The sequence below is a fragment of the Nomascus leucogenys genome, chromosome 24 (assembly GCF_006542625.1).
Source record: "Nomascus leucogenys isolate Asia chromosome 24, Asia_NLE_v1, whole genome shotgun sequence".
Lineage (NCBI taxonomy): Eukaryota > Metazoa > Chordata > Mammalia > Primates > Hylobatidae > Nomascus > Nomascus leucogenys.
The window spans coordinates 4,349,828-4,376,107 of NC_044404.1; the positions used below are offsets into that span (position 1 = coordinate 4,349,828).

At 61.2% G+C, this 26,280-nt stretch overlaps 2 protein-coding genes across 2 annotated transcripts in view; one reads left to right on the plus strand and one right to left on the minus strand.

Moving 5' to 3' along the window:
* Positions 1-2,274, plus strand: part of ARHGEF16 (Rho guanine nucleotide exchange factor 16) — a 32,242-nt gene extending 29,968 nt beyond the window's left edge. The window contains exons 13-15 of the mRNA XM_030805357.1: positions 674-747; positions 971-1,072; positions 1,607-2,274. Of these exons, the coding sequence (XP_030661217.1) occupies positions 674-747; positions 971-1,072; positions 1,607-1,746 (316 nt within the window). The 3' untranslated portion in view covers positions 1,747-2,274. The remainder of the gene's footprint in view (positions 1-673; positions 748-970; positions 1,073-1,606) is intronic.
* A 6,699-nt stretch (positions 2,275-8,973) lies between these two features.
* Positions 8,974-26,280, minus strand: part of MEGF6 (multiple EGF like domains 6) — a 122,264-nt gene continuing 104,957 nt past the window's right edge. Inside the window, exons 17-37 of the mRNA XM_030805743.1 lie at positions 26,144-26,278; positions 22,790-22,915; positions 22,166-22,297; positions 21,955-22,083; positions 21,622-21,753; positions 20,617-20,745; positions 20,409-20,537; positions 19,973-20,101; positions 19,532-19,660; positions 19,205-19,333; positions 18,057-18,185; positions 17,812-17,943; positions 17,420-17,548; positions 16,663-16,791; positions 15,387-15,515; positions 15,140-15,268; positions 14,766-14,894; positions 14,541-14,669; positions 13,641-13,769; positions 11,959-12,005; positions 8,974-11,624 (exon numbers count right to left, since the gene is read on the minus strand). Of these exons, the coding sequence (XP_030661603.1) occupies positions 11,971-12,005; positions 13,641-13,769; positions 14,541-14,669; positions 14,766-14,894; positions 15,140-15,268; positions 15,387-15,515; positions 16,663-16,791; positions 17,420-17,548; positions 17,812-17,943; positions 18,057-18,185; positions 19,205-19,333; positions 19,532-19,660; positions 19,973-20,101; positions 20,409-20,537; positions 20,617-20,745; positions 21,622-21,753; positions 21,955-22,083; positions 22,166-22,297; positions 22,790-22,915; positions 26,144-26,278 (2,498 nt within the window). The 3' untranslated portion in view covers positions 8,974-11,624; positions 11,959-11,970. The remainder of the gene's footprint in view (positions 11,625-11,958; positions 12,006-13,640; positions 13,770-14,540; positions 14,670-14,765; positions 14,895-15,139; positions 15,269-15,386; positions 15,516-16,662; positions 16,792-17,419; positions 17,549-17,811; positions 17,944-18,056; positions 18,186-19,204; positions 19,334-19,531; positions 19,661-19,972; positions 20,102-20,408; positions 20,538-20,616; positions 20,746-21,621; positions 21,754-21,954; positions 22,084-22,165; positions 22,298-22,789; positions 22,916-26,143; positions 26,279-26,280) is intronic.

Genomic DNA, 26,280 nt, shown 5'->3' on the forward strand with positions numbered 1-26,280 from the left:
TAGGAACAAGGGAGGAAACAAGGTGGGGGGTGGGGTGCGGGGGGCGCCGTAAGGAAAGCTCAGCCCATGAGAGCAGAGGGAGGTGGGGCCGGAGAGTGGGCTGCTCAGCAGAGGCCCCGAGGCAGGAGAGCCCTGAGGCCCTGGGGGCACACCTGCAGGTGGACAGCAGTGCTGCTGGGCTGCAGCCAGCCTGGCCGGTGGGGGGCCAGTTCAGACAGCAGGGTGGTCCTGGCACTCAGAATGGGAGTGGCCACTGATGGGGTCTCTGCGGGACCCCTGTGGAAGGCAGGCGCACAGGTGTGCCAGTCTCCATATTCCCTCTCAGCTCCTCTTGACCGAGGACAGCTCTGGGCCCTGTTTCCAGATGAGGACCCTGGGGCTGAGTCTGTCACAGCAAACGGAGGGGGCAGGGAGCTGGGGCCCAGTGCCAGGAAACGGGGTGGCCTCAGGTCCAGCAGGCTGGGGTCTGGGTGTGTGGCCACTACCCAACTCTGTGACCTGGGGCTGGGGGTGACTTGGGGGTTAGCCTGCCTGGCACAGTCTGCCCAGCCACTCCTGCCCACCCCCACCACCCATCTCCTTGCCATGGCCCCCCATGGGTGGCTGTCAGAAGTCAACATCAGACGGGCAGGATCGGTCTCCAGGCCTGGCTCATGCTGTCTTTGGTCCCCAGGAGTGACCGGGCGCGGTGGATCGTGGCGCTCACCCACAGTGAGAGACAGTGGCAGGGCCTCTCCAACAAAGGAGGTGAGTGCGGGCTGGGGGCCTGCAGGGCTGGCCCTCTGCCATGGCTGGGCACTTTGGCCCCCACTGTAGCCCAAGGGAGCCTGGCACCTGACCTTGTGCTGCGGCCTGGCAGTCCAGGGATGGGGCACCCTGGCCCCAGGGGATGTGTCTGCTGGAGGCCGTCGGGGAGTGGAGCCTGGCCCATGCCTCCCGACAGCCCTGCGATGGCCACTGCCCTATCCAGACCTGCCCCAGGTGGAGATCACGAAGGCCTTCTTCGCGAAGCAAGCAGACGAGGTCACACTGCAGCAGGCAGATGTGGTCCTGGTTCTGCAGCAGGAGGATGGTGAGTACAGGGGCATCGGGCACAGATGGGTGGGCAGGGACAGGCAGGCGTGAGTCAGCATCCGGTCTGGCCAGGTCCATAGCATGCCGGGCTGCAGGCTGACCATGTGCTCACCCTCTCTCGAGGGCTTCCTCAAAGGGAGCACTCCCACATCCCCGAGCCCAAGAATCAAAAGCAGGTTCATGGTCAGTGTGTCCTACGTGGGGAGGAGGAGGTGTCTCTGCCCTCCCAGGGGATCCCCGCTCAGCCGGGCCCAGCATGAGCCTGCAGAGGGCAGGCAGGGCATCTCCTCATGCCGGGCAGAGCTGTGTGGGGTGTGCTCAGCCCAGCACCCTTCTCAGTGGCCAGCACCTGAGCAGGGGCCGGGTGCCCGGTGACCACAAGCAGGGCCTCGGAAGCTGTCTGCTCTGAGGCAGGAGCAGGTGGTCAGTTCTAGGAGAAGCCTGGCCCTGGTGTGCTCAGGCACAGCAGCTCAGAGGGGCTGGGGGAGCCACGGCCTTCCTGTCACCTCCCTCCCACCCCATCCGGGTGCAGGCTGGCTCTATGGCGAGAGGCTCCGGGACGGAGAGACGGGCTGGTTCCCCGAGGACTTTGCCCGCTTCATCACCAGCCGTGTGGCCGTGGAGGGCAACGTCCGCAGGATGGAGCGTCTGCGGGTGGAGACGGACGTATAGCCCTGCCAAGGCCAGCCGGTGGCAGCACAGCCTGTCCTCGATCAGCAAGTGGCCGTGCCTGGCTCCAGAGAGCATGGGGAGCTTGTCTCAAGGACCCAGCATGGTTCCCTGGGGCTTCCCAAGAGCCTGTGGCTGTGGTGCCGGGCTCCGGACACTTCACAGAAGGAAGATCACATGTCCCCCGAGAGGCACCCCAGGCAAGCTCGAGGGGGCCACCCCATGTCCCAGGGAGCCCAGCCTATTCCCATTGGTTGGCTGGGCCTCTCTCAGCTGCTGGGCTCCACCTCCCCACTGCACCCACGGGGCAACTCCACCCGGACTGATGGGCACAGGAGGCACCAATAGTGATTATCGGGGACAATGTGAGGTCTCCTCCTGTGCTCTTCCTACCCCCAAGTGGGACAAGAAGGGCCCTGAGTGCCCAGGAGTGCCCCATGTTCTGAGAGGGGGGCCGGCCAGAGGGAGGGGACCCGGCAGGGAGATGTCGGTTTTGAGGTTTCTAAATACATTAAAGTTATTTCTTAAGAACCTGGATTTTCAGAGTGACTCTGAGCCCAGGCAAAGGCTGTGCCCACACATTTTCCCGGGACATACTCAGGATGCCGCAGGCCGGCATCAGGCCCCCTGTGCATGGCCCCCCTGTGTTGGGTGCTGTGGGCTGGGACCGGCCCCCTCATGCGTGGTTGCCCCGAGCTCGCCCCTGGTGTGGCCCGTCTGCTCACCAGCTGGAGCATTGGAGCAGGGCCAGTGGCCCCTGATCGTGTACTGAGAACCCAGGGGCGGCACAGCTGCACCTTGCAGGGCCCAGGCTGGCCAGTGGTTTAGAGGACTCAGGGATGCAGTAGTGCTTTTGGGGATCTCTCTGCAGTGTCCCAGGGTTGGAGGAAGGCCCCATCTCCCTCCCAGCCTTTTCTCCTAGCCATCTCGTCCTGGGACCTGCAGGCAGAAGAGGCAGTCCCTGAGCCAGTTGGCTGACCCGGGCTGGCACAGCGAGAGGACTGGTCCTCTCTGTCCCGGGAAGCCCCCGCCAGCCCTCCTGTTTCCCACACCAATGCCCGTGGCCTTTGTGGGCTTGGGTCATGTTGTCCTCACGGAGGGAGCACCCAGCATCCACCTGAGAATCTGCCCTGATCCTCCTGGGTCTGGGGCCCTGGCTTCTGCAGGGAAGTCAGGGGCGCGTCTACCCCAGGTGCTAGCAAGAAATGGTGATAGGAGGCTGCCCGCCACCCCTCCCAGGCCTGAGGCAGCTGCAGGACCTGGTGCGTGAGAGGTGGGGTGGGCTGAGAGAACGAGCTGCTCCCAGCCCCCACCTGCTGGACCAGGGCTCAGGGGAGGAGGCGAGGTCTGGAGGGCCGTGCAGTGTGAGGAGGGCCAGCTCCTCTCCCGGTCACCTCCATGGCCTTGGGCAGCAGCAATGGCCCAGTCCAGGCTCGGAGCCCACGCAGGACTGTCCTGGGCAGGGCTTTGGTCAGCAGCTGCCTCGCAGGGTGGGGCACAGCCAGGGCTCTGGGAAAGAGGAGGCACCTGGGAGCAGAATCCCCTGAGATGGGGCCAGCCCCTCCCCGCCCGGCGCGGCATCTCCAGCCTCCGCTGTCCCGCCTGTGAACTGGTTACTCCCTAGGCTTTTCCTGGAGCTCCTGTGGGAGCAAACTGGCAGCCAAGGCAGGGCATGTGTGTTGGCATGTGGTGTGTGCACATGTGCTAGCATGTCTGTCTCTGTGTGCGTGCGTGTGTGTGTGGTGGCCGGGGGCAGCATTTTTATGTAAACCCAGTTGCCCTGCAGCCTCCGGGTGGTTCTCACTGCCAAGTTCATGCTCAGCTCACGGAGCAAGGCGGATCTGGAAAGCCTGGCCTCTGACTCTGTGACCTCACTCTTGCATATGTGACCTGGGGCAGGTGACTCAGCCTCTGCGCCTCAGTTCTGTCTGCAAGTGGCTACAGCAGCCTGTGCATTTCAGCGGGCAGTGAGAATGCTCAGCCTGCAGGGAGGGGGTCCAGGCCCAGGCTGGGTGGCCGTCCTGCTATGGTAGCGGCCAGGCTGTTGGGGGCATCTGGGGCAACCTGGGGACGCCCCAGTTCAGGCCTGCTCAGGACGAGAGCCCCTCCCGGTGGAGTCAGGAAGCACAGGCCTGGGCTGCCAGCGAGGTGTGGGGGCCCAGGCAGGGGGGAGACCGATGGGCAAGAGGGGCGTCAGGAGAGGGGGCCACAGGCTTGTGTAGTGCCGTCCCCAGGACCAGTGCCAGCTCACGCCCCTCTGAGGGCCCCTGCTCAGCCTGGGGTGCTGCCCTCACTGGCCCAGGTGCCATGGCCCCCTCAGCAGGACAGAGTCAGCCTGGACCCCCAGCACGATCGATCACCCCCTCCCCGGGGTCTTGCTCACTCTCCTGGAACCTCAGCCCATCCCATACTTTCAGTGTTGGGGCCCAGGGACACTTCCCTGCCCACAGTCCCCAGATAATAGGGGTCCTGCGGGGGCTCTGCCACACCGGCTCAGCTGGAGAGGGGTCCCAGGAGGCAGGGCTTGCCTAGCCCAGCCCTCCTGTGCAGCCGCATAGCCTGGGTAGGTCTCCAGCTGCACAGACCCTCCTGTTGCAGGGGGTGAAACTGAGGCCCAAAGACCCTCTTCTCACTGCAGGGGGCTATCAGGGCTCTAAAGACACCTGTCTAGCCAACAAGGCCTGTGTCCCAAGTAGGGTGCCAGGGTGTCCGCAGTGCTTGGTGTCCCAGCCCATCCTGCAGGCCATTGTTGGCCTGGGGTGCCATGGGGGCTGTGTGGATGCAGGGCAGTGGGAGGGGGCTGCTACTGAGGCCTTGCACCCAAGCCCTGTCCCCAAGGCCACCCTGGGCAGGATAGCCCAGGCTTGGGGCAGCCCAGGCCGAGGGCTGGGGTTCATCTTGGCAAACTTCAGTGCCCAGCCCTGGGCGGGCACAGAGTGGACACTGCTGGGTCCGGACAGGCACCACCTAACCTTTTCTGGGGCCGGGGAGCAAGGGGAGTGTGGTTCACAGGGGCACAGAAGCCAGGCGGGAGTGGCCGCCCCAGCTAGGCCGGGACAACTGGCAAAGACTGGACAGGCACCGGTCCCTCCGTCCAGCCAGAGACGGGACAGGCCACCAGTCCCTCTGTCCAGGCACGGAGTTGGGTCTGTCACCTGTCAGGTCCGGAGCCCCACGGTGAGCACATCCCTCCATCCCACCCCCGTGTCCCCACCACCCCATCCTGTGTGCCATGTGCATCCTCAGCCCACAGAGCCCCTGCTGCTGTCCTGTGACCGGGGGAGAATTTGTACACAGGGTGCACACTCACATGACCTCATCCTGGTTCCTGCTCTTGCCCAACCACATTTTAGGATCTATCTGAGCGGCGCTCTGCTCATCTGTTCCCTCCAGAACATTCCAGAACATGCCTCGCCCTGGCGGTGTCCTTTGCAGGGATTCCCCTTCCCCAGCCTGCTGCACGCCTTCCTCTCACGCCACCTGGTGTCTGGCAGAAGCACTGCTGGCCGGGCTCCAGGGCCTCCGATGCCCGGACTGCTGCCGGCTCCAGGGCTGGCCCTGGGACCCCGGTGGTTCATGGGGGGGTCCTCACCCCACATTCACTCAGAGCCCTCGGCCTCCAACTTTTGCTGGTGGGCGTAAGCCGTAGACCGGTGTTTTGATGTGCAGATCTCTGGTCTTGGTGAGACGGGCCTTCTCCATACACTTGGCCTTGGCTGTGGGGTCTCTGTGAATTCTGCCCATCTCCTCCCCTCTCCAGCTCGGCTCGGTCCTCCTCTCTCTGGCTCAGCTCTGCCATTCTTGACCCCAGACCTTTGTCAGTTTTAGACATGGCAGGTTGCCCACCAGATGCCACCTGTGGGCTCCGTCGCTGGGCCTTTCCAGCAAACTGGAATGCATCCGACATAGCTGGGAAGTGACATTTTTCATGTCGCATTTGCCTTCCAGTTGTCATTTGTTCAGGCCTTTTGAGGTCTTTATAAACTCTATCAGAAGAATTGAAAGAATCCAGAAATTCTTTTGCCGGATACATTCCTGTAGATGTGCAGGTTTTGTTGCCGTGCTGAACGGCGACTTATTTTGTCGTCGTCTTGTTGGTTGTTGTTGGTGTTGAAGCACTATCAATGTTACAGGTTTTATGCATGTTGTACATTTTCCATGATTTATAGGACTTTATTGCCAACCTTGCTGAATCCTTACTAGCTGTAACAATGTCTGTTGGCCTTTGGGGTTTTCTGTGGAGATGATCTTGTCCCCTGAGAACCACGGCAGGTGTGTCTTCCCGAGTTCCTCATACCTCTCAATTGCTTCTCCTCGTCTGAAGATACTGCCCGCTGGGGCGGTGGGGGGCAGTGAGGCTGATGCAGGCATCTTCTGATGTGACTTTATTCACTCTTGTGACGACACTCACCGTACTCTACCCAGGTCCGGTTCCAGGTGGTCCAGGTATGCAGCGAAGCCCCTGCCTCTCGCGTTTGTGCTCTGATGGGGAAGGCCTAGCAAAGACATGGGATGTCATGGCAGGGCTGTGAAGAGCAGAAGGCTGGGAGGAGGTATAGCAGGACCAGACGACTGTCACCCCAGTGGGCACAGCAGGCCCCGCTGGGCGGCATCTTTTGGACAGACCTGAATTCATCGGTTTCTCCCCTGAACATGACACTTGCACCTAACCACTATCAAAAAAGGCCCTTTCTCAGGTTTCCAAGAATTTCTTTCCCAAACAGGCTTTGATCTCTGTCCAACGTTCTTCCTGCTGCCATCAATACAGTCATCTGATTTCTCTTCTCACCCAAATGCACCGACGCATCTTCTGATGTGAAATTGTCCTTGCATTCGGTCCATTTGGTCAGGCCAGTGTTCTTGGTAAAATACTCTTATTTGGATAGCTAATATTTGATTTAGGATTTTTGCCTACATGGAATGAGTCTGCAGTTACCTTTCCTTGTTACTGTCCTCTCTTGGCTTTAGAATCAAGTTTCCGCTGCCTTTGTGGGATGAGGTGAGCTGTTTTTCCTCCATTTAAAATTTCTGGGTCAGGTGCAGTGGCTCACGCCTGTAATCCCAGCACTTTAGGAGGTGGAGGCAGGCGGATCACGAGGTCAGGAGATCGAGGCCATCCTGGCTAACACAGTGAAACCCCGTCTCTTCTAAAAATACAAAAAAAAAAAAAAAAATTAGCCAGGCATAGTGGCGGGCGCCTGTAGTCCCAGCTACTCAGGAGGCTGAGGCAGGAGAATGGCGTGAACCCAGGAGGCAGAGCTTGCAATGAGCCAAGATCGCGCCACTGCACTCCAGCCTGGGCAACAGAGCGAGACTCCGTCTCAAAAAAAAAAAAAAAAAAAAAAAATTCTGGAACGTGTACTGGTTGACAAATTTATACACCTGATGTAACCATGCACGCTACAGCTGTGCCAGGATTCCAGGGGCTGAGCAGAGGGAAGGAGCGGCTCTGCCGCGGCTCTTCGCCTCTTCTTAGGCCACCACCTGATTCGCATTTTTCCCCAGTTTATCATTTTTCTAAGTGTTTTCCAAGTTATTGGTACATAGTTGCTCGTAATTTTTTATGCCTTCTTCTCTGTTGTGTCTGTAGTTAATTCTTGTGTATTTTTTTCTCTCGTGTTTAAAAAATCAGTCTTGCAAGGTGTTTTCTTGCTTCTTAGTCTTCAAAGAAGGAAACTTTGGTTTTCTTAAGCGTTCCGTTATTCTCCACTTGCTGAATGTAAAGTTTATACACAGAAATGTAAGTGTATCACTAATCATCAGAGAAATGTGAATTAAAGCCACAACGAGGCCGAGTGCAGTGGTTCGCACCTGTAATCCCAGCACTTTGGAAAGCTGAGGCGGTCAGATCGCGTGAGCTCAGGAGTTTGAGACCAGCCTGGGCAACATGGCAAAATCCCACCTCTACAAAAAGAAAATACAAAAATTAGCTGCGCGTGGTGGCTTGTACCTGTAGTTAGCTTCCTGGGAGGCTAAAGTGGAAGGATCGCTTGAACCTGGGAAGCAGAGGTCGCAGTGAGTCGAGATGGTGCCACTGCACTCCAACACTGGTGACAGAGTGAGACCCTGTCTCAAAAAAAATAAAACCACAATGAAATATCATCTCACACCGTCAGAATGGCTATTATTAAAAAGTCAAAAATGTAACATGTTGTTGAGGATGCACACAAAAGGAAATGCGTATACACTGTTGGTGGGAATGTGAACTCAGCCTCTAAAGAAAATGCTATGGTTTTTCTCAAGGAACTAAAAATAGAACTCCCATTCGATCCAGCAATCCCACCACAGGGCATCTATGCAAAGGAAAGGAATCCGTTGTATCAAAAAGATGCTCACACTTATGTGTTTATCACAGCACTGTTCACACTAGCAAAGATATGGAATTAACCAGTGCCCATCAGTGGATGACTGGATAAAGATGTGTGTGGAGATGTGTGTGCACGCATGTGTAAATTTTACATATATATATATATATCTGCATTCCATTTGGTACAGACATGCAGTATTTGCATGCACACACACACCATGGACGACTACTCAGCCATAAAGAAGAATGAAATCATGACTGTTCCAGCAACATGGATGGAACTGAAGACCACTATCTTAGGTGAAATAACTCAGAAACAAAGTCAAATACTGCATGCTGTCCCTTATATGTGGGAGCTAAATAACGTGTACAGACAGACAGGGGAATAACAGACACTGGAGACTGGAAGGGTGGGAGGGAGGGATGAGAAATTACTTCATGGGCAGAATGTACACTATTCAGTAATGGTAACACTAAAAGCCCAGACTTTTCCACCATACGATATGTCCATGTAACAAAACTGCACGTGTACCCCTTAACTTTATACATATTGTTAAGCTGAAAAGGTGGGTATGTGAACACAGTAAACATGTAAGTATAAACACAGATGCACCATGTGTGCCCAAGCTCATTCCAGGTTATCATTGCTATGTCTTCTTGCTCAACCTATTGGTTTTTGTAAAGCGCACGTTCAAATCACCCATGACAGTGGTTTCTATTTGTTCTATCCATCACTGCTGGATGAATGTTTGAGCCTCATTGTTGGGTGCGTATATGTGTATGTATATTTACAGACTGTCATGATGCTTCTCACCCTGAAATATTCAAACACCTGCCCTAATTCTCCTTTGGTTTACTCTTTATGTCTGTATTTCTACCCTTTGAAGCATGTCTTTTATAGTGAAAATACTATTTAGTATATCTTAATGCAGTCTAGTCTGTTTTTAATGTTTTTAATTGACAAATAATAATTGTAGATATTCATCAGATACACAGTGATGTTTTGATACATGGGATGTCTAGTCATCAAATCAGGGTAATGAGCATATCATCATCTCAAGTGTTTATTATGTGTGTTGAGAACATTCAATATCCTCCTTCTAGCTATTTGAAACTATATAATATACGGTCAGGAGTTCGTTTTTCCGTCGTCATTTGTAACCGTTAACATTAGGATCTGTGAGTGTGTTTTCTAGTTACTCTGCTTTATTTTCCTCCGTTCCTGACTGCCATTGGATAGCTGCGATTTCCTCCGGATGGGCAGAAGCTCAGCCTGCCTTATGGCTTCCATAGCTGAACACTGTGTCTTTGCTGAGCGGGATGAGTGATTGGTACCTGCCAGGTCCCCCGTCCACACCCTCACACCATACTGAGACTGGGGGGGGTTCCCATTGGGGAGTAATGGGGGTATTTTGATTCTCTGAATTGCTAGGCCATTTGGGAACTGTGGTGACTGAGTATCTCAGAGCACCCTCCTGGCTTCTCTCTTCTGGCTGGAGAACGTCTCTAAGAGCATTTTCAAATCAGGCTTTTCTGTATAAAAATGGCTGAGGCTTGAAAGCCTAAGAATAACATGGACTTTGCATGCCCTTGATAGTTTAGCTGGACATAAAATTCAGGCTTCAAATATTCCTTCAAACTCTGAGGATGGAACATCACAGTTTTCCGGCTCTCCGTGTTCTCGCGTAAAGACTGAAGTCAATTCGATTCCCATTCTTCTTTTTTCTCTGGGACTTTAGAATTTATCTTTGACATTGATGTTCTTCAAGGTCTTATGGCTTTTTTATGTTATTTTTCCACCTTGTGCATTTCCAGGCTGACTGAGATCATTCACCTTTAGATCCGAGAACGTCTTGGTCATCGTTGCTTCATGTCAATGACTTCTTATTGTATTTTGCAGTTAGATGGATGTGAATGAACACCTCCCTTACCCATTTCCATTCATCTATCTTCTGTACGTTGTCTCTCTTCACGCCTCCCTGCTATTCCTGGGAGAATCTCCTGAGCTGTATCCACTCACCCCATCTGCTGGATGCTTCATTTCAAGGTGTGCGTTTTCCACACTCTGTCTGCACCCCAGTCTGTCTCTCTCTGGCTACTGCTCCTGCATCCCCACCATCCCGCCCTCCCTTATCACTGTTTTACTTTAAAGTCTCCCCACGGCGGTCCATTCATCGGCTTCCTCTGTGACAGCTCCCTTGCTGTCTGTGAGCAACCAAGCTCACTGGACTCCTCCTCCTCCTCCTGCTGGTGAAATCCTCTGCCCTGGGGCCTCAGCCACCTTGGCTGGTTTTAGGGTGATAGGGGGCGGCAGCCCAGACCCTAAGGCGGCCTTCTCAAGGGAGAGAGAGTCCTGTGTTGCGGTGTGAGTGCAGCCCCCTGCACTGGCCACCCCGTCCTGCAGAGGAGCCCCCAGCCACCGCCCCTACTCTCTGCCTCTACCGTCCACTCTGGGCGCTTCTTCCAGGAGACGTCAGCCTCAACCCATGAGTTCCAGGCGTTCGGGAGGGCCAGCCTGTCCTCACCCAGGGAGCCCCTGCCCCCTGCGATGCTGCCCTCCCCCCACTGCTGATGCTCAGGTAGGGGTGGGTGGGGTGGGCCCAAGGGAGTTTGGCCTCAATCCAGGTTGCCCCTCCACACCAGCCCTCCTCTCCCTGGGCCATTCTTCGGGAACAGCCAGTCTCTGGGTCTCAGGGGGTGTCTCAGCAGTAATGAATGCAGCCCCAGCGTTCTCCTCAATAGCACCAGGAACTGAGATGAGTCCCAACTTCTTCACTTGTGTGGCACCCCCACCCCTGCAAAGGGCCCCGGGTGCACTGGGAGATCCCTGTGTGCATCGTTATGCTGGCCGGGCCCCAGGGAGGAGCCCACACAGAGTCCACATAACACAGCAAACACACAGGCCACGAGGAGGCTGCCTGCTCCTTTACCTTCCTGGGTTTACATGGTACTGGAGCCAGCAGCCTGGTGAGCCCGCAGGACCCTGCAGACCTGAATCAGGGTTTCTGGGGATCGGGCAGGAGATGACAGGCAGCTTCCAGCTGATCCCAGGGCTGCAGCGGGCATGTGCAGTGGCCCATAAATACCTTTACATAAATACGGGCTGGGCGACTTCCAGTCCCAGGGCCTAGCACCAAAAAGGCTGCCTGGAGGACAGTGGCCCTGTGCCTGCACCTGCGCCCACATTGGTGCCCACACCTGTCCTCAGTCCGACTCACAGCCGTGGGGAGAGCGGGGCTTCCTCAGCCCAGACCCAGAGCGTGCCCCTGGGTTCTGCAGAGCCAGGCCAGGAGGTGCCTCTCTTCCAACAGCCATGCGAGACTTCCCTCCTCAAGGCCACACCAGCCTCCAAGAGCAACAGGTTGCTGGGCTGTCCACAGCCCTGCACGGCCCTCAGAGGAAGGGCAGTACCAGGAGCTCTGGGCCCATGAAGTGTCCTTCTCACTGGTCACCAAAGGCCTGGGTCCCCTCTGGCTGGGACTAGAGAGGCGGGCTCCACGGGGCTGCCTCTGCTAGTGCCTCGCTGGTCCACTGCTCTGGGATGTGGGTCTGCTGGAGGCGGGCAGTGTGGCCGCTGGGGAAAAGGAGAAAAGAGGGCCAGTCCAGGGTGGGGTGAGTGCTCCCAAAACAGACTGGGTTCTGGGCTGGCACCTCCTCCTCCCACCCCTCCCCTCAGCAGCTCAGCCCAGCAGAGCAGGGCGGGGCCCACCCATCCTTCCCAATCCTTCCCAGCCTGTCCTTCCCAGCTCTGGCCCCGGCTTTGGTCTCTGAGCTCCAGATTCCTGGGGCCCAAGACCCCGGGTGCAGCCGCTGCCCTGTAGGGCCCAGATTATACTTAAGCACTCTTCTTTGACTTTGCCATAACCCACCCTCCTGGCAAGCCCACGGGCATTCCCCACACCCCTTACCTGAGCCCTGGGCTAAGGATGGTTCTCGGGGAGCCGGAGGGGCCCACCTGGAGGGGAGAGAGAGCAGGCCATGTTAGTACCCCCAGCCTTGAGTGAGCCACAGTAATGGCAGCAAGGCGTGACCTCATCCAGGCCTTCAGGGACCTCCACTTCCCCCGCACAGCCTGCTTCCCTTCTCCTTTGCACTCGGGGAAGGAACGGGGGCGGGGGGCGGGGGGGTGGGGGGGGCTCTCCCTCTCCCCAAAGGAAAGCTCTCAGCCCCTCCAAGCCCCCACTACCCGCGACATCAGGGGCTTTACCCAATGCCAAGCCAAGTCCACTCCAGGGGAGGGCGCAGGACCCAGGACTCCCCACGCCCAGCAAGACCCTGCCCATGGGGCCCCAGGCTCCTGAGGCCTCCAGCTCAATGTCAAGGCACTGCCCCCAGCACCCAGCCCAGGTGCCGGCAGCCCGCGGTGCAGTACCACAGCTGACCACTAGATACCGCTGCCGGGCAGCCTTTTGTCCCTACACCAGCGGACAGGCTGCTGCCCCGCCCCTCCTCGCCCCGCCCCTCCTCGCCCCGCCCCGCTCCGTTCCACCGAGATCGGGGGCTCCCCTGTCTTAAGGTTCCGAACAGTCTGCAGCCAGGACTGCCTTAGAAAGGCACAAACAGATGCACACATACACAGCGTCAAGACTATTTAGGGGCCTCCAAGCCGAGGACCCCAAGTGTGAAATCCCCAGTTAGCCAAAAGGCAGAGCCTGCAGCCTGGCGCCCGGCCTTTGCCCCGCCCACATGTCCTGCCCCGCACAGGCCCCAAGCCTGCCTCTCACTTCCCTCTGCAAAGACAACCTTTCCCAACATCGCTGGGGGGTACATGGTGCGGGGGGGCGGGCAGCAAAGTCTGGGCTGGCCAGAGGGGTGGGGGCATCCCAAAAGCACTGCCTGCAGGCAGAGAGCACATTCCAGGACAGCCTCAGGGTCCTGAAGGTGGCGCTAAGGAGCCACCTTCACACAGGTGCTGGAGCACGCTCACACATGCCCGGCACACACGCCTGTGCCCCCTGCCGCACATGCATGCACTATTGCGCAGACGCACTGGCCACATTCACACACTGACGCACACATAACACACAGGCACTGGCACACACAGGTGCCTGCTGCCCGTGCAGGACTGCATGCATGGACTGGCACATACTGGGTGCCACACACATGTACTGGCACACATGCACACACACCCTGCTGCTCACACTGTTGCATATGCGTGCGTGCACAGACACACCCTCACATCCCGGTGCACGTGTGGGGGGGGGCAGGAGGGGCAGGGATGGCCAGCGTCCATCCACACTGTGGATGGTCCAGCCCAGCCATGGGGTCATGACCCTCTTCAGGCCCCCAGTGCAGTTTGCAGCCCACCCTTGCAGCTGTTGGGGCTGGGAAGGATGGGCTGTTTCCAGCTGGCAGCATGGCCCACCCCTGTCCCCTGGTTATGTGACTGTGAAGCTCACACTCCACCCATCAGAAGCCAAGTGACACTCTGGGTACCGAGCGGGGACAGATGACATTCGCTATGTCTGAATAGCCATAGGGTGACCTGGCCAACTCTGCAGTGGGTGAGAGAGGGGTCCTCTGCCAGGGTGGAGCTGATGCTGATGAGGGGATGGTGCCTTCCCGCCCTTCCCCAGGAAGCCCAGCTCACCTTCTCGGCATGTGGGCCCCATGTAGCCATCCACACAGTGACACTGCCCACTGACAGGGTCGCAGTCAGCCCCACCCCCGCAGTCACAGTGCAGGGTGCAGCTGGGCCCGAACTGGCCCCTTCTGCAATCTGCAAGGCGGAGGGGGCGGGAGACAAACCTCATCATCATCCCTGCCTTCCCGGCGCCAGGGACCCTGGACCTAGGGGCCCCCGACAGAGCCCAGGTGGAGTGAAGCCTTCCACCTGGGTGTGTGTGGGAGCTAAGACCTTGGGCCTCGGTTTCCCCTGAGGAGTAAACAGTTCCTGCCCTGCCTTCCTCAGCTACATTCTGCAGCCAGTGAGCTCCTGCATGAGGAAGCCCAGGCCCCAGGCACAAGCCCAGAATCACCACCGAGTTCCTGCCCTGCCCCAGGAGGGCAAACAGAAGCCAGTGTTCAGGGATGCCCCCTCAGGGCACAACAGGCCCAGAGCCACAAGGCCAGGTATGCAGCCCCAGCAGGAGGGCCCCTCCTATCCTCAGGTGGGGCCCTCCTATCCTCAGGTGGGGCCCTCTGGGCTGGAGGGGCCACAGCCCCTTCAATATCCCCCCATCCACAGCTGGCAGATCAGGGAAGTCTTTCCACCCAACCAGAGCCCCCTCCCATGACCATGGCCTTCCTGGGACATTGTGGAGGCCATACGGCAGGGCCTGGCCTAAGGCTCCAGCAGGAGTGCCATGCTTGGCATCGCATGTCCCAGCAGCTGACTCCAACCCCCTCAGGGGGCACGGTCCAGGTGCAGAGGCCACAGGAGGGCATGGTGCCCAGCCCAGGACTGGCACAGGTAGGGCCCAATCAATCGATATTGGTCACTGATGGAGACCCACACCTACGCCCTTCCTGGACAGGACCCCAGACTCACCCAGGTTACAGGTGGCTCCTGAGCGCCCTGGTGGGCAAAGGCAGAGACCGGTGACAGGGTCACAGGGTGCCCCCCCGTCGCAGTCACACCGCTGGTGGCAGCCCTCTCCAAATGAACCTGGCTCACACCCTGGTGGGGGCAGTGGGCTCAGTGTCCCCCTCCTGTCCTGCACCCAGACAGGATGGGGCCAGGGAGCAGGGGTTCAGGGAGGCACGAAGCACTCACCCCTCTCACAGAAGTGGCCGTGGAAGCCGGCGGGGCAGAGGCACTGGCCACTGATGGGGTCGCAGGGGGCTCCATGTTGACACCGGCACACCCCCTGGCAGCCAGCCCCATGGAAGCCAGGGGGACAGGCTGAAGGATGCCAGTTACCACGAGACAAGGGCACATGGTGGCAGAAATGTCCAGTTTGCCCAGAGTGAGTAAAACCCATCAATTCAGGGGCCGGTGAGAAGCCCCCTCCTGCCCTTCCTCATCCCTCCCCACTGCTGCTGGCTCCCCACCTCCCCACCACTTCACTGCTACCCGGATCACCCACACGGGAGGAATGGACAGTGGCTCAAAAGGCCCCAGCCCAGCTGCACAGGCCCCCAGCTCACGGTGCTCGCAGGCCTGGCCGTAGAAGCCGGGGCCGCAGCGGCAGGTGCCCGTGGCGGGCTCACACGTGCTGTTGTTGTGGCAGGAGCACTCCAGACGGCAGGCAGCTCCGTAGCGCCCAGGGGGACAGGCTGGGGACAGAGCAGGGTGGGGTGGACAGTCCTCAGGCACCAGCCTTGCCCAACCCTATGGCAGCCCAGGGCACATCCCTAAGGGGATGCTGGGGTCCCGCTGGCCCCGCACACTCACCCAGCTCGCAGTGCAGCCCTGTCCAGCCCAGGCCACAGGAGCAGCTGCCGTTGTTGGCGTGGCACAGGCCCCCGTTTCTGCAGGAGCAGGTGTGCTCACAGCCCACACCAAACCGGTTCTGGGGGCAGCCTGGGGACAGAAGGCAGGTGCTGCCTGGAGCTCTGGCCGAGGGCTGGGCTCCCTCTGGGGACGTGACCCCTCAGGCTGACAGTCACTCAGCAAATGCTTCCTGAGGCCCGTCAGTGCCAGTCTCTGCCTGCTGGACGGGTACATGCCAGGGAGTGGCACCAGCCGCATCCTCTCATTCATTGGTCATCTCAGGCTGCCAAGTGCCAGGCCTGGTCTAGGAACTGAGGGTGGCTCAGTCATGAAGGGGCTGGGTGAGCGCCTACCCAGCCTGCAGGAAGGGGTTCACAGAAGGCTTCATGGAGGCAGTGGCCCACTGTGAACCAGCTGTCTCTCGCTTGGGAATGAGTGCACATCCTCCAGGCCTGAGAAGTAGTGTGGCTGGGCTGCTGTGGGCTCAGAGGTGGCCGGCTGCAGCCCTGCTGTTACAGCCAGATGCCTAATGACCAGCCCGATGGCACTATCCTTCCTGGGAGTGAGGTGGGGCCAAGCTACCTCCCAGCTAGAGCCTGAGCCCTGGGATCCTGAACCCTCTGCTGCCACAGGCTCCCAATGAGCCCGGAAAGCCAAGAACTGCTGTGGGGGCAGCCAGTCCCTTGATGCAGACTAAGGGTGGGACCAGATAAAAAGGCTGTGGCTGTGTTCATGAACACTGGGCCTGTCCGAGCAGGAGCCACCACACCTGTCCCCTGGGTCCAGCCCACCTCTCTACTCTTGACTGTGCTCCAGGCCCACCTCCACTTTGGTCCTGGGCCCTGAGCCTGGCAGAAGGGGCCAGAAAGACTCCACCCTCAGGCAGAAGACAGCCACCCAATCCTTCCTGCAAGGGGCCAGGCAGGCACTGGGTAGGAACCTGCAGCCCCCACAGCCACCTCGATGAGGATGGGGTCACTGGGTGGCCTGAGCCTCGGGGACTGAGTTTCGAGGCAGGGGCTGGGGTGGCATAGGACGGTCCATTCCCCCAAGCAGGGCAGCGTAGTCAACACAAGCTACAGCACTCTCCTCTCAGCCCCAGCGTCAAGTGAGAAGCTGGTGGCAGCCAGGATGTGTGGGTGCCTGGGCTGGGCCCACCCCTCCAGCGTCCCCACAGCTAATCCAGTGACATCTCCGTGAAGGGCCCATGAGCATGCCCTCTGGAGTGAACACTCACCGTGCTCACAGTGGACGCCGGCTCTCCCCGGGGGGCAGAGGCAGGTGCCGGTCACAGGGTCGCAGGCCGCCCCCTGCCCACACCCACACACGTGGGTGCAGTTGGGGCCGAAGCGGCCCTGCGGACAGGCTGCCGGGGAGGAAGCAGTGAGCATGGCTGGCTTCCCTTCTCTCCCTGCCCGGTCAACCCCAGAGTGGGGATAAGACGGGATGGGGTGAGGGGACCCTGGGTCTGCCCCAGACAGGGTGGGGCCAGCCAACTCTCACACACCCACCCTGGCATCTCCCTTCCACCCGCAGGCCCTGCTGGGGGCCCGGCTGCTGCTGCCTGCTCTGCAGTGACTCACTGCCACCCCCGCCCACCCCGCCAGCTCTGCTGGGGTCCCAGAAGGGGTCCCTGCATGACTGAGGGAAGGGGCCCGGTTCCTGGCAGGACACTTGGCCATGGCTGAGCTGCCTGGCTGACCTCTGTGCCCGGCTGTGCTCAAGCCCCTGGCAGACATGGCGCAGGTCACTGGGCACAGCAGGTGCAGGGGCAGAGCTAGCAGAAGCCTGTGAGACCTGGGGCCACAGAGACACCCCCAGCGCTGCAGGTCCTTTCTGCCCCTCTGGCTTAGCCCCACTTGGGGCCAGGCCCAGCCAGAGGGGACTGAAGGGCAGGGAGATGGGCAGTCGGGGGCCGTCCTCCTGCAGGCTGGCTGGCCCTACCCCAGAGACACAGGAGGCGCCACTCAGCCCTGCTGCCACCAGCCACTCACTGAGGCTGCAGTCTGCCCCGAGGAACCCAGCGGGGCAGCGGCAGGCCCCCGTGGCCGCATCACAGGAGCCACCGTTGAGGCACCCACACAGCTGTTCACAGCCTGGCCCATACCGCCTGGGCGGGCATCCTGCAGGGAGAGGGGCTAGCTGCAGGGGCTGGGGCTGGAGGCTTCCCCGGTGCCCCTGAACACAGCAAAGCAGCTCTCGTGAGGCCCCCATGCCCTCCATCTTCCACCCCCTCAGACGAGGGCCTTCCCCGGGACCAGGGGAACTGGGGCCCAGCACGCCACGCAGGACTCCCGATGAGGGCCTTCCCGGGGACCAGGGGAACTGGGGCCCAGCATGCCCGGCAGGACTCCCAAGCCCCTGAGTGGGCACGGGCAGCACTCACGTTGCTGGCAGCTGGGGCCGTGGTAGCCAGCAGCACATGAGCAGATCCCAGTGGCAGGGTGGCAGGCTGGGTTCTCACCAGGGCACCGGCACATCCGAGCACAGTCCTCTCCAAAGCTGCCGGGCGGGCAGGCTGGGTGGAGACGGGCAGGGTTGGTCCTGGCCCAGCCCAGCCAAGGAACAGGCAGCCTCTCTGGATTCCCCCTGCCCAGCCACTCCTCGGGGTGGGGGCTTGGGAGCACCTACCCTGCTCGCAGCCAGAGCCAGTGAAGCCAGGCGGACAGCGGCAGGCCCCAGTGACGTGGTGGCAGGCAGCGCCAGGCGGGCAGCTGCAGCGCTGGGCACAGGCCTCTCCAAACCAGCCCCGTAGGCAGGCTGCAGAAAGATGAGGGCTGGGGAGGCTTCCTGGGAGGGGCCCGTGGGGATCTGTGGGCCAGGACAGGCCCGGAGCAGGTGCTGTGGGTAGGACCCACCCGATGCTGGCTGAAGTGAGGGCTGTGCTCACCATTCTCACACCTCGAGCCCCCTCCCCCGCCACCCTGGAGGGCAGAGGCAGTCCCCGGTGGCAAGGTGGCAGGGGGCTCCCCACCAGCAGGCACAGCGCCCCTCACAGTGAGGCCCGAATGTGCCCTTGGCACAGGCTGCAGGGACCAGACAGATAGGGTTGAGAGCTCAGCCTCGGGCAGCCCCGCCCCATGGAAGGCGAAGGAGCAGGCAAGACGGCAGCAGGGGCTCAGCACTGAGGCGACGGGAGCCAGCGACAGCCCTGAGGCCAGCCGAGTGCCCAGGCCTCCCTCAGACAGCAGACCCAAGGCTCTGGCCCTGAGCAAGGGACCGCCCAAGCTGCACCCCAAGCAGTGGGGATGGTGCCTCTGCTGGAAGGGGGGCTGGTGTTAGGGGCTTGGGTGGGAGGCTGGGGCTTTGAGGAATGAGGCATTGTTGCCCTTGTATGTCTGGGCTCTGGAGGGGCTGAGGCCCCGCTGGGTGGACCAGGTCCTACTGGCACAGCAGCCACAGCCAGACTCCCACTGGCAAGAGGCCCCCAGCCAGCACAGGCTCCAGGACAAGGGGTGAAGGGGCCCCTCTCTGCATGCAGGAAACAGGAATGGCCCCAAGCCCCAAAGCATCCTCCGTTCCACCCACCACAGGGCTGGCCGGGGCTACCCCCGCCAAGGCAAAGCAGCAGCACTCTATCCCCACAGGCCAGCTTCCTAGGCTGAAACCCTCCCAACAGGAACCCTTAGTGCTCCGAAGGCAGCTCTTGCATTCACAGGACAACAGATCCCCTGCCGAGTCCCCACCCGGGGCACAGTCCTCAGCCCTGCAGCGAGGCTGATGCCACCCCTTCCCAGCAGGCCTCCAGACCCCCAACCCCACTGCCCCGCCCCACTCACGGCTCTGACACTTGTCCCCAGTCCAGCCGGCCGGGCAGAGGCATCGGCCCATGTGCGGGTCACACAGGCCCCCGTTGAGGCAACCGCAGCTGTGCCAGCAGCCAGCTCCGACGTGCCCAGGGAGGCACTCTACAGGAGCAGAGGCAGGCGCGAGGGTGAGGGTCCTGCCTCCTGGGTCCAGGAGACCCTGGCCCATGCTTCCTGCACACAGGGCCGAAGCCCACACGCCAGGGCGCTGCCCCCTGACCTGGGAGCCCTCCTAGGCCTGCAGGCGGGGCTGCACCAGGCATGCTGGGGTATGTCCCTCCTCTGCTGCCCAGCACTCACCCTTCTCACAGGCCAGGCCAGCCCAGCCCTCCGGGCACGCACAGTGGCCTGAGACAGGGTCACAGGTCCCTCCATTCTGGCAGAGGCAGGAATGTTGACAGTTGTCGCCGTACAGGCTGGCAGGGCAGGCTGGGGCCAGGGAAGAGGGAGCAACCTGCATCCCCCAGCCAGCTGGCCCCACAGGGTCTGTCTGGCTTTCCAGCCCCATGTTGGACTTTGGGGTCAGGGACCTTGCAGGGGGCTGCCTCTAGGATGACCTGCCAGCCCAGCCTGACTCACCATCCCTGCCTGGAGAGGGGTACAGGTGAAACGCATGGTCCTCAGTCCTAATAGCCCCTTCCTCCCTCCTCCAGGCATCAAGTGTCCTGTGGGCCCCGCAAGAGGCCAGCACCCTTGCTCAGGCCTGGATCCCCGGTCCCTGGACTCCTGGGTGGGGCTTACCCTGCAGGCAGGAGGGTCCCATCCAACCAGGGGCACAGTGGCACTGCCCGTGGACAGGGTCACAGGAGGCCCTGTTAAAGCAGGCACAGGCCTGGCTGCAATTGTGCCCGTAGGTGTGGGCTGGGCAGGCTGCAGGTGGAGAGGGCTGGTCAGAGCCAGGGGTGGGCAGGACCCCAGGGTTTGGCAGCTGGGCAGATCTGCCGGGGTCCCCTCAGCTGCTGTGGCCAACTCTCCCCTCCCTCTGGCTCAGGCCACCCACTCAGCAGAGTGACCACAAAAAAGGACCAACGCTCTGGCCCGAGTGAGCAAAGCATCACTCTCAGAGGGGTTGCCTGGTAGCTTTGGACACTCAGGACAGGCAGCAGGAGGGAGTCTCCTACGGAGGACCTGGCACCCCCTCCTGCAGCACCCTGTGCTGAGCAGGGACCTTACGCACTCTCGGCACAGCGGGGGCCCCGGCGGCCAGCGGGGCAGAGGCAGGAGCCATTCACGGCATCACAGGCGGCTCCGGCGGTGCAGTTGCAGGCACTGCGACAGTCCAATCCAAAGAAGCCAGCCGGGCAGGCTGCAGACAGCGGGCAGTGATGTGGAGGGGCCCACACTGGAGGCCACCCAGCCTAGCCCCTGCCTGTGCCCTAGCTCACCACGCTCGCAGAAGGTGCCCCTCCAGCCGGCCGGGCAGGTGCAGGCCCCGCTGACGTGGTCACAGGCTGCTCCGTGCTGACACTGGCACCGCTGCTCACAGCCGGGCCCAAAGTGGCCCTGGGGACACCCTGAGAAATGCAGCCCCGGCCCACTATCAGCCAGAGGGCCGGGAGCCTGACCCAGCTGTGCCCAGGCCTTGCCGCCATCCCCAGGACTGTGGGACAGGCCTGGCTCGTGAGAAGCCCCTTCCTACCCAAGGGAGACTGGGCTCACCCACATGCTTCGTCCCCAACCCAGGTAGGGCCATGGGAGGCTTGAAGGAGCTCCAGGCATCAGCTTTAGGGATGGGAACCTCCCTAGGGGCTGCCTCTAGGACACCCGACCCAGGCCTCTCCCGGTTCCACCAACCAAGCTCGGGGGCACACACTGAGGGACACCAGCCTCAGTCCTAAGCAGACCCCTTCTCCATCCCCCAGGTGCCAGGCCTCCCGCAGTGGGGGACAGGCCCTGCCCCTTCCTGCTGCGGCTCTGGGTGAGCCTGGTGCAGGTCGGTGAGAGGGTGGGACCTGGGTCCAGGCGGTGGAGCAGGGCAGTGGGGGCCGGGAAAGCTCAGGGAAGGCAGAGGAAGCCAGGCCAGGGCCCAGCTGCAGTGCGCATGTGTGTGCCTGCATGTTTTGGTGGGTGTGTGTGCACACAGGAGGGGGCACGGCCAAAGGCTGTGTGTGTATGTGTGCGCTCACAGGAGGACGTACGGCCAAAGGCTTCGTGTGTGTGCGCACAGGAGGAAGTACAGCCAAAAGCTTTGTGTGTGTGTTCATGTTGTGTTCGTGCCTATGTGCGTGTGTGTGTGCACAGGAGTGGGCATGGCCAAAGGCTTCATATGTGTGTGTTCGCAAGAGGGGGCATGGCCAAAGGCTTTGTGTGTATGTTTGTGTGTGTGTACGTGTGCATGTGTGTGTGTGCGCTCAGGAGGGGGTGCAGCCAAAGGCAGGGCCAGGACTCACGCTGCTCGCACCACGGGCCCACGTAGCCAGCCTCACACAGACACAGGCCACTGATGGCATCGCAGCTCCCGTGGCCAGTGCTGCAGTTGCAGGGGTGGCTGCAGTCAGGTCCCCAGTGCCCACTATCACAGGCTGCAACAGAACTCAGGGTCATCCAGCGCAGGCCCAAGCACAGGCCACGGGCACCACAGCCAAGTCAGGCACAGGGGCGTCTCAGGACTGGGGCATGGCCTCCTGCAAGCCCCTAGTCCTCGGGGGCCCTGGGCGGAGGCCTCTCCAGGGGCTAGGAAAGGAGGGACGTCTGGACAAAGGGCAGGCCAAAGGCCCCTGTACCTCTCTGGCAGCTAAAGCCGGTCCACCCAGGAGCACAGCTGCAGTGTCCGGTGGCTGGGTGGCAGTGCCCATCATTGGCACAAGAGCACCTTGTCTGGCAGCTGGGACCATACCAGCCTGCTGGGCACACTACAGGCAGGCGAGAGAGGGTGAGTGGGGCCTGACTGCCTACCCCGGATCAAAGGCTCAGGGGCAGCTCCAGCTCACTCACCGTCCTGGCAGCGGCTGCCGACGAAGCCAGGGAGGCACAGGCAGGCTCCGGTCTCAGGGTCACAGCGGGCACCATGCTGGCATGCTGGGCAGATCTCCTGGCATCCCAGCCCCCAGCGGCCCTCAGGACAATCTAGCACCCACCCCCCATGGCCAGTCAGTGCCCAAGCTGCCCTGATCAACACATCAATAAACATAACATGGCACGATGCCCCTGGAGCCACGGCCGAGGAGGCGGAACCACTGTTACCGTCTCAGCCTGCCCGGGGAGGGGAGAGGGCCCGGGCGCCTCCTGGGGCTGCAGGCTGCGGGGTGCCCACCCACAGTAGAGGAGCCCCAGCCCCAGGCACAGTTCAGCTGATAACACGAGGAGCCGAGCCCATTAGAGACTGGGAGCCTCATGCAGAGAGGGAGCAGCCCGGGAGGGCAGCCTGTGGGCCCCAGGCGCTTGGTGGGGCAGCCACAGACCCCCACTCCCTACCCCAGGGGAATGCACTGTGAGCTCTCACACCTGCTATAGACGGGCCTGGGATCCGCAGGGCTGGGGACCCCACAGTTCAGGGCCCCACCAGCTCGGAGCCGTGCAGCCTGGGGAGGTGGAACTGGGCCTGCGGCTGACACTTACCTGCCTCACAGTCTTTCCCGGTCCTCCCCGGCGGACAACGGCACTGCCCCGTGACCCCGTGGCAGGGGGCCCCCCCACAGGAGCAGGAGCCCGAGCAGTTCACACCAAACGTCCCCACCGGGCACTCTGCAGGAGGAAGCACGAGGGGCCTCAGCCGCGCCACGTGGAGTGGACCTACCACAGCCTTCCCCCGAGGGGCTCCTGGCGAGTGTGCCTCCCACGCCTCCTCGCATGGGCTCTAGCTCTAGCCCCCCGGCGGGGGGGGGGCTGCTGAGCACACGTGGGGTGCCCAGAGTGGCCAGGCAGGTCACAGGAACAGGCAAGGGAGGGGTGAAAGGGGAGCTGATGGATGGGAGGAGAGGGGAGGGGCAGGGCTGCTGGGGCAGCTTGGGAGAGGCTGAAGCAGATCCCTCAGCCGTCCAGGACCCTGGAGAGCTCCCGGGAGCCCGAGGTAGGGCCTGCTCTTCCTCCACCACCATAGTCACCAAAGGACCTGTCCTGGTCAGGCCAGTGTGTCCCCAGCCCAACCTGGCGATGCTGGTCCAGTCTCCCGCTCCCCTCCACCCAGCTGGGAGCCCCTCCAGGGACTCGGCCCGAGGGCTGGGGAGGCAGTGCACCCACTCACTCCACCCCCAGAGCCACTGCCTTTCCCTGTGGGATGGGGCTAGAATGGGGAGGGCAGGGGACCTCCTGGAGGCCTAGGGTCCCCCCTGCTCCACCCAGCAGGTGAATGAGACCCCAGGGAGCACAGAGGCCAGGGAGTCACAGCATGCCAGGAAGGGGGACCTCGGGAGAGAACGTGGGGGCTGAGGATCGGGACCCCTGGACAGGGCCTGCAGGGGCTGCTCCCCATGGCCTGGCAGAGCCATGGGTGCTGGAAGCCCTGGAGTGACCTCCCTGGCAGAGCTTTCCTCTGCTCTCCCATGCCTGCCCTGCCCGTAAGGGCCCGGCCTTGGCCTCTCCTGTGAGGACAACAGAGCATGAGGCTGGACCGGGAGCTCGGGTGGCAGGGAAGCCTTCTTGCCTCCCCCAGCAAGGCGCAGCCACTCTGATGCCCTGCCTGCTGCTGGAACTAAACCTCTCCCTGGGCTCACAACAGCATCACAGCAGTCCCAAGAAGGCAGTCGACAGAGACCCCGTGCTGCATGCGAAAGATCCACAGAGCTGATGCGTCAGAAGGCCCACAGCGGGGCTGAGAGCCAGGATGTGCCCTGCCTGGGGAGGAGCATCGGTAATACAGGCGGAGCACCAGGCCTGGCCCCACTGAGGCCCTGAGGACACACCCTGGTGAACCCTTGTCACCAGGGCCCATCCCCAGGGGCACCTGCCCACAGGGACACAGGCACATCCCTGGGACCACAGGCCTGGCACTCATCATGCCCTAGGGCACTGGGCAGTGTGCACAGGGCTGGGGGGTCGCTGGCCAAAACAGCCCCACAGGGCCTCAGGGAACCCCCCTCCACTAACTGGAGTAGATGAGTGCTGGGCAGGAACAGTTTCCAGACCCAGCAAGAGGGGATGTTATCTTTATAAAGAGTGTTGATCTTTATATCAACAGTCGGATATCATCACCTGTGGCTTATCCTTGGAGCACCACAGGCTCTTAAAGAAAAGAGGGGAAGGAGCAGAGGAGGGGCAGGGGAGGAGCCTTCCTCCTCTCAGCAACTGGGGGCTCCAGGAGCAGTGGAGGTGCTTCTCTGGCAAGGCCTCCTGTCTCCGGTGTAGAGAGCGGGGACTGGAAGGAGGGTCACAGGCATCAGGGGAGGGTGAGCTGCTGGTGTGTGTCTGCATGCACCTGCCTGCATTCATGTGTGTGTGTATAAGTGGTGTGTGCATCTATGTGTGTATGTGTAAGTGGTGTGTGCATGTATGTGGGTACACGTTTGAGGGTGGTGAGTGGGAGGAAGGGTGGGGAGAGGATGCCGGGGAGTCAGGAGGAGCTGAGTCCCACGTCCGCGAACTCATGAAGCCCTAGGGCTTGTGCACAGATGAGAAGTGGGCACTCAGAGCTGCTGCACGCCAGCCTGAGACCACAGAGCTTCTGCAAGTCCAGGTCGGGAGTCTTGGCCTAGAGTGCTCTGGCCCTTAGTGGCTGGGACCAGGGTGGCCTAAGAGCTGGCTGGTGGGTCCTTGGGTGGGTGACGTTGCTCCCTCTGCAGGCCCCTTCTCATTCCCCAGATGGAGGTGGGGAGGGGAAGGGCCCATGCTGGGGGGGCTTGAGTCCAGACAGCCCCCTGGCATGGCCCCAGGGGAGGCAGAGGAGGGCGATGGGCCCAGGGGAGGCAGAGGAGGGGGCTGGGCCCAGGGGAGGCAGAGGAAGGCGGCTGGCGTTGGGCTTCTCGCTCTCTCTCCAGCCCAGGCCATGGTCATGCCGGTCACATGGCAAGTCTTTGTGGCTCCCGTCTCTCCCAGCCAATGGGCGTGGACAGCGTGCGTCGGGCCAAGGGAGGCTCCGACCTGCCCAGGCCCTGTCGGCGGCAGCCACGTTACTCATGCCGAGGGCATTTTCCTTCCCCTCATAAGCCGATGACACACTCGGGTATTTCCTACCCTGGTCATGAGACTGAGGAGTGACCATCCCGCTGAGCCTCAGACCAGCTTGGTCAGCTTTCTGCTTGGCCAGGACCACAAGCCGTTGTCCTGGTCATTGCACCTCCCGCCAGTGCAAGCTGGGGCAGCCAGGACACCCCCACCTTCCCAGCCCTCTTGGCAAAGCCCCCAGCCCCATGCACGCTGGGCTGGAATCGCATCGGGGAGTTGGTCCCCGGGTCTCCCGGGAATACCTAAGCATGGACTCGGCTGGTCCATCTCTCAGCCAGCTCCTAACAGCCTCCTCCCCTGCCTGCCATGTGAGCATGGGGCTCCCAGGCTCTGTGCCTGCTCACACCCAGGCCAAAGCATCTGCATGCAGGGGCCTGCAGCCACGACCCCAGGCCGGCACTGCAGTCCAGACCACTCTCCGAACCGCCACGTCCAGGGGCAGCCTCTGCTGCCGGCTCACATGTGAGGAGGGAGCTGCTGCCCCAGCCTCTGAGAGAAGCCCACAGTCTGTTCCGGTTGAGCAAGGAGCGAGTGGGCAAGGGAAGAGTTTGGAGAAGCACTGGCCCCTCTCCGGGCCGGGCCATGGGCAGACAGCAGCTCCTGCCCTGAGCAGACCAGACTCAGACTAGCAGCCGCATCACTGCTACGTGACAAGCTGTCAAGGCAACACCGGTAGCAAGGCACCACCCGGGCTTAGGCTAAGGGGGCCGATAGTGACAGCTGTGCAGCCCTTCTGAAGCCCACCCTCCAGCCAGGCAGGCAGCCTAGACCCCACAATGAGACTGCTGGGAGCCCCAGGAGCTGGCCACTCACCTTGGCCACAATCCTCTCCCTGGAAGCCAGCAGGACACTGCTTCCCACACTCGCCGCTCACAGAGTCACAGGCCACGCCCACTGGGCAGGTGCATGCCTGCCGGCACCCCGGCCCAAAGTAGCCCGGCTCACACTCT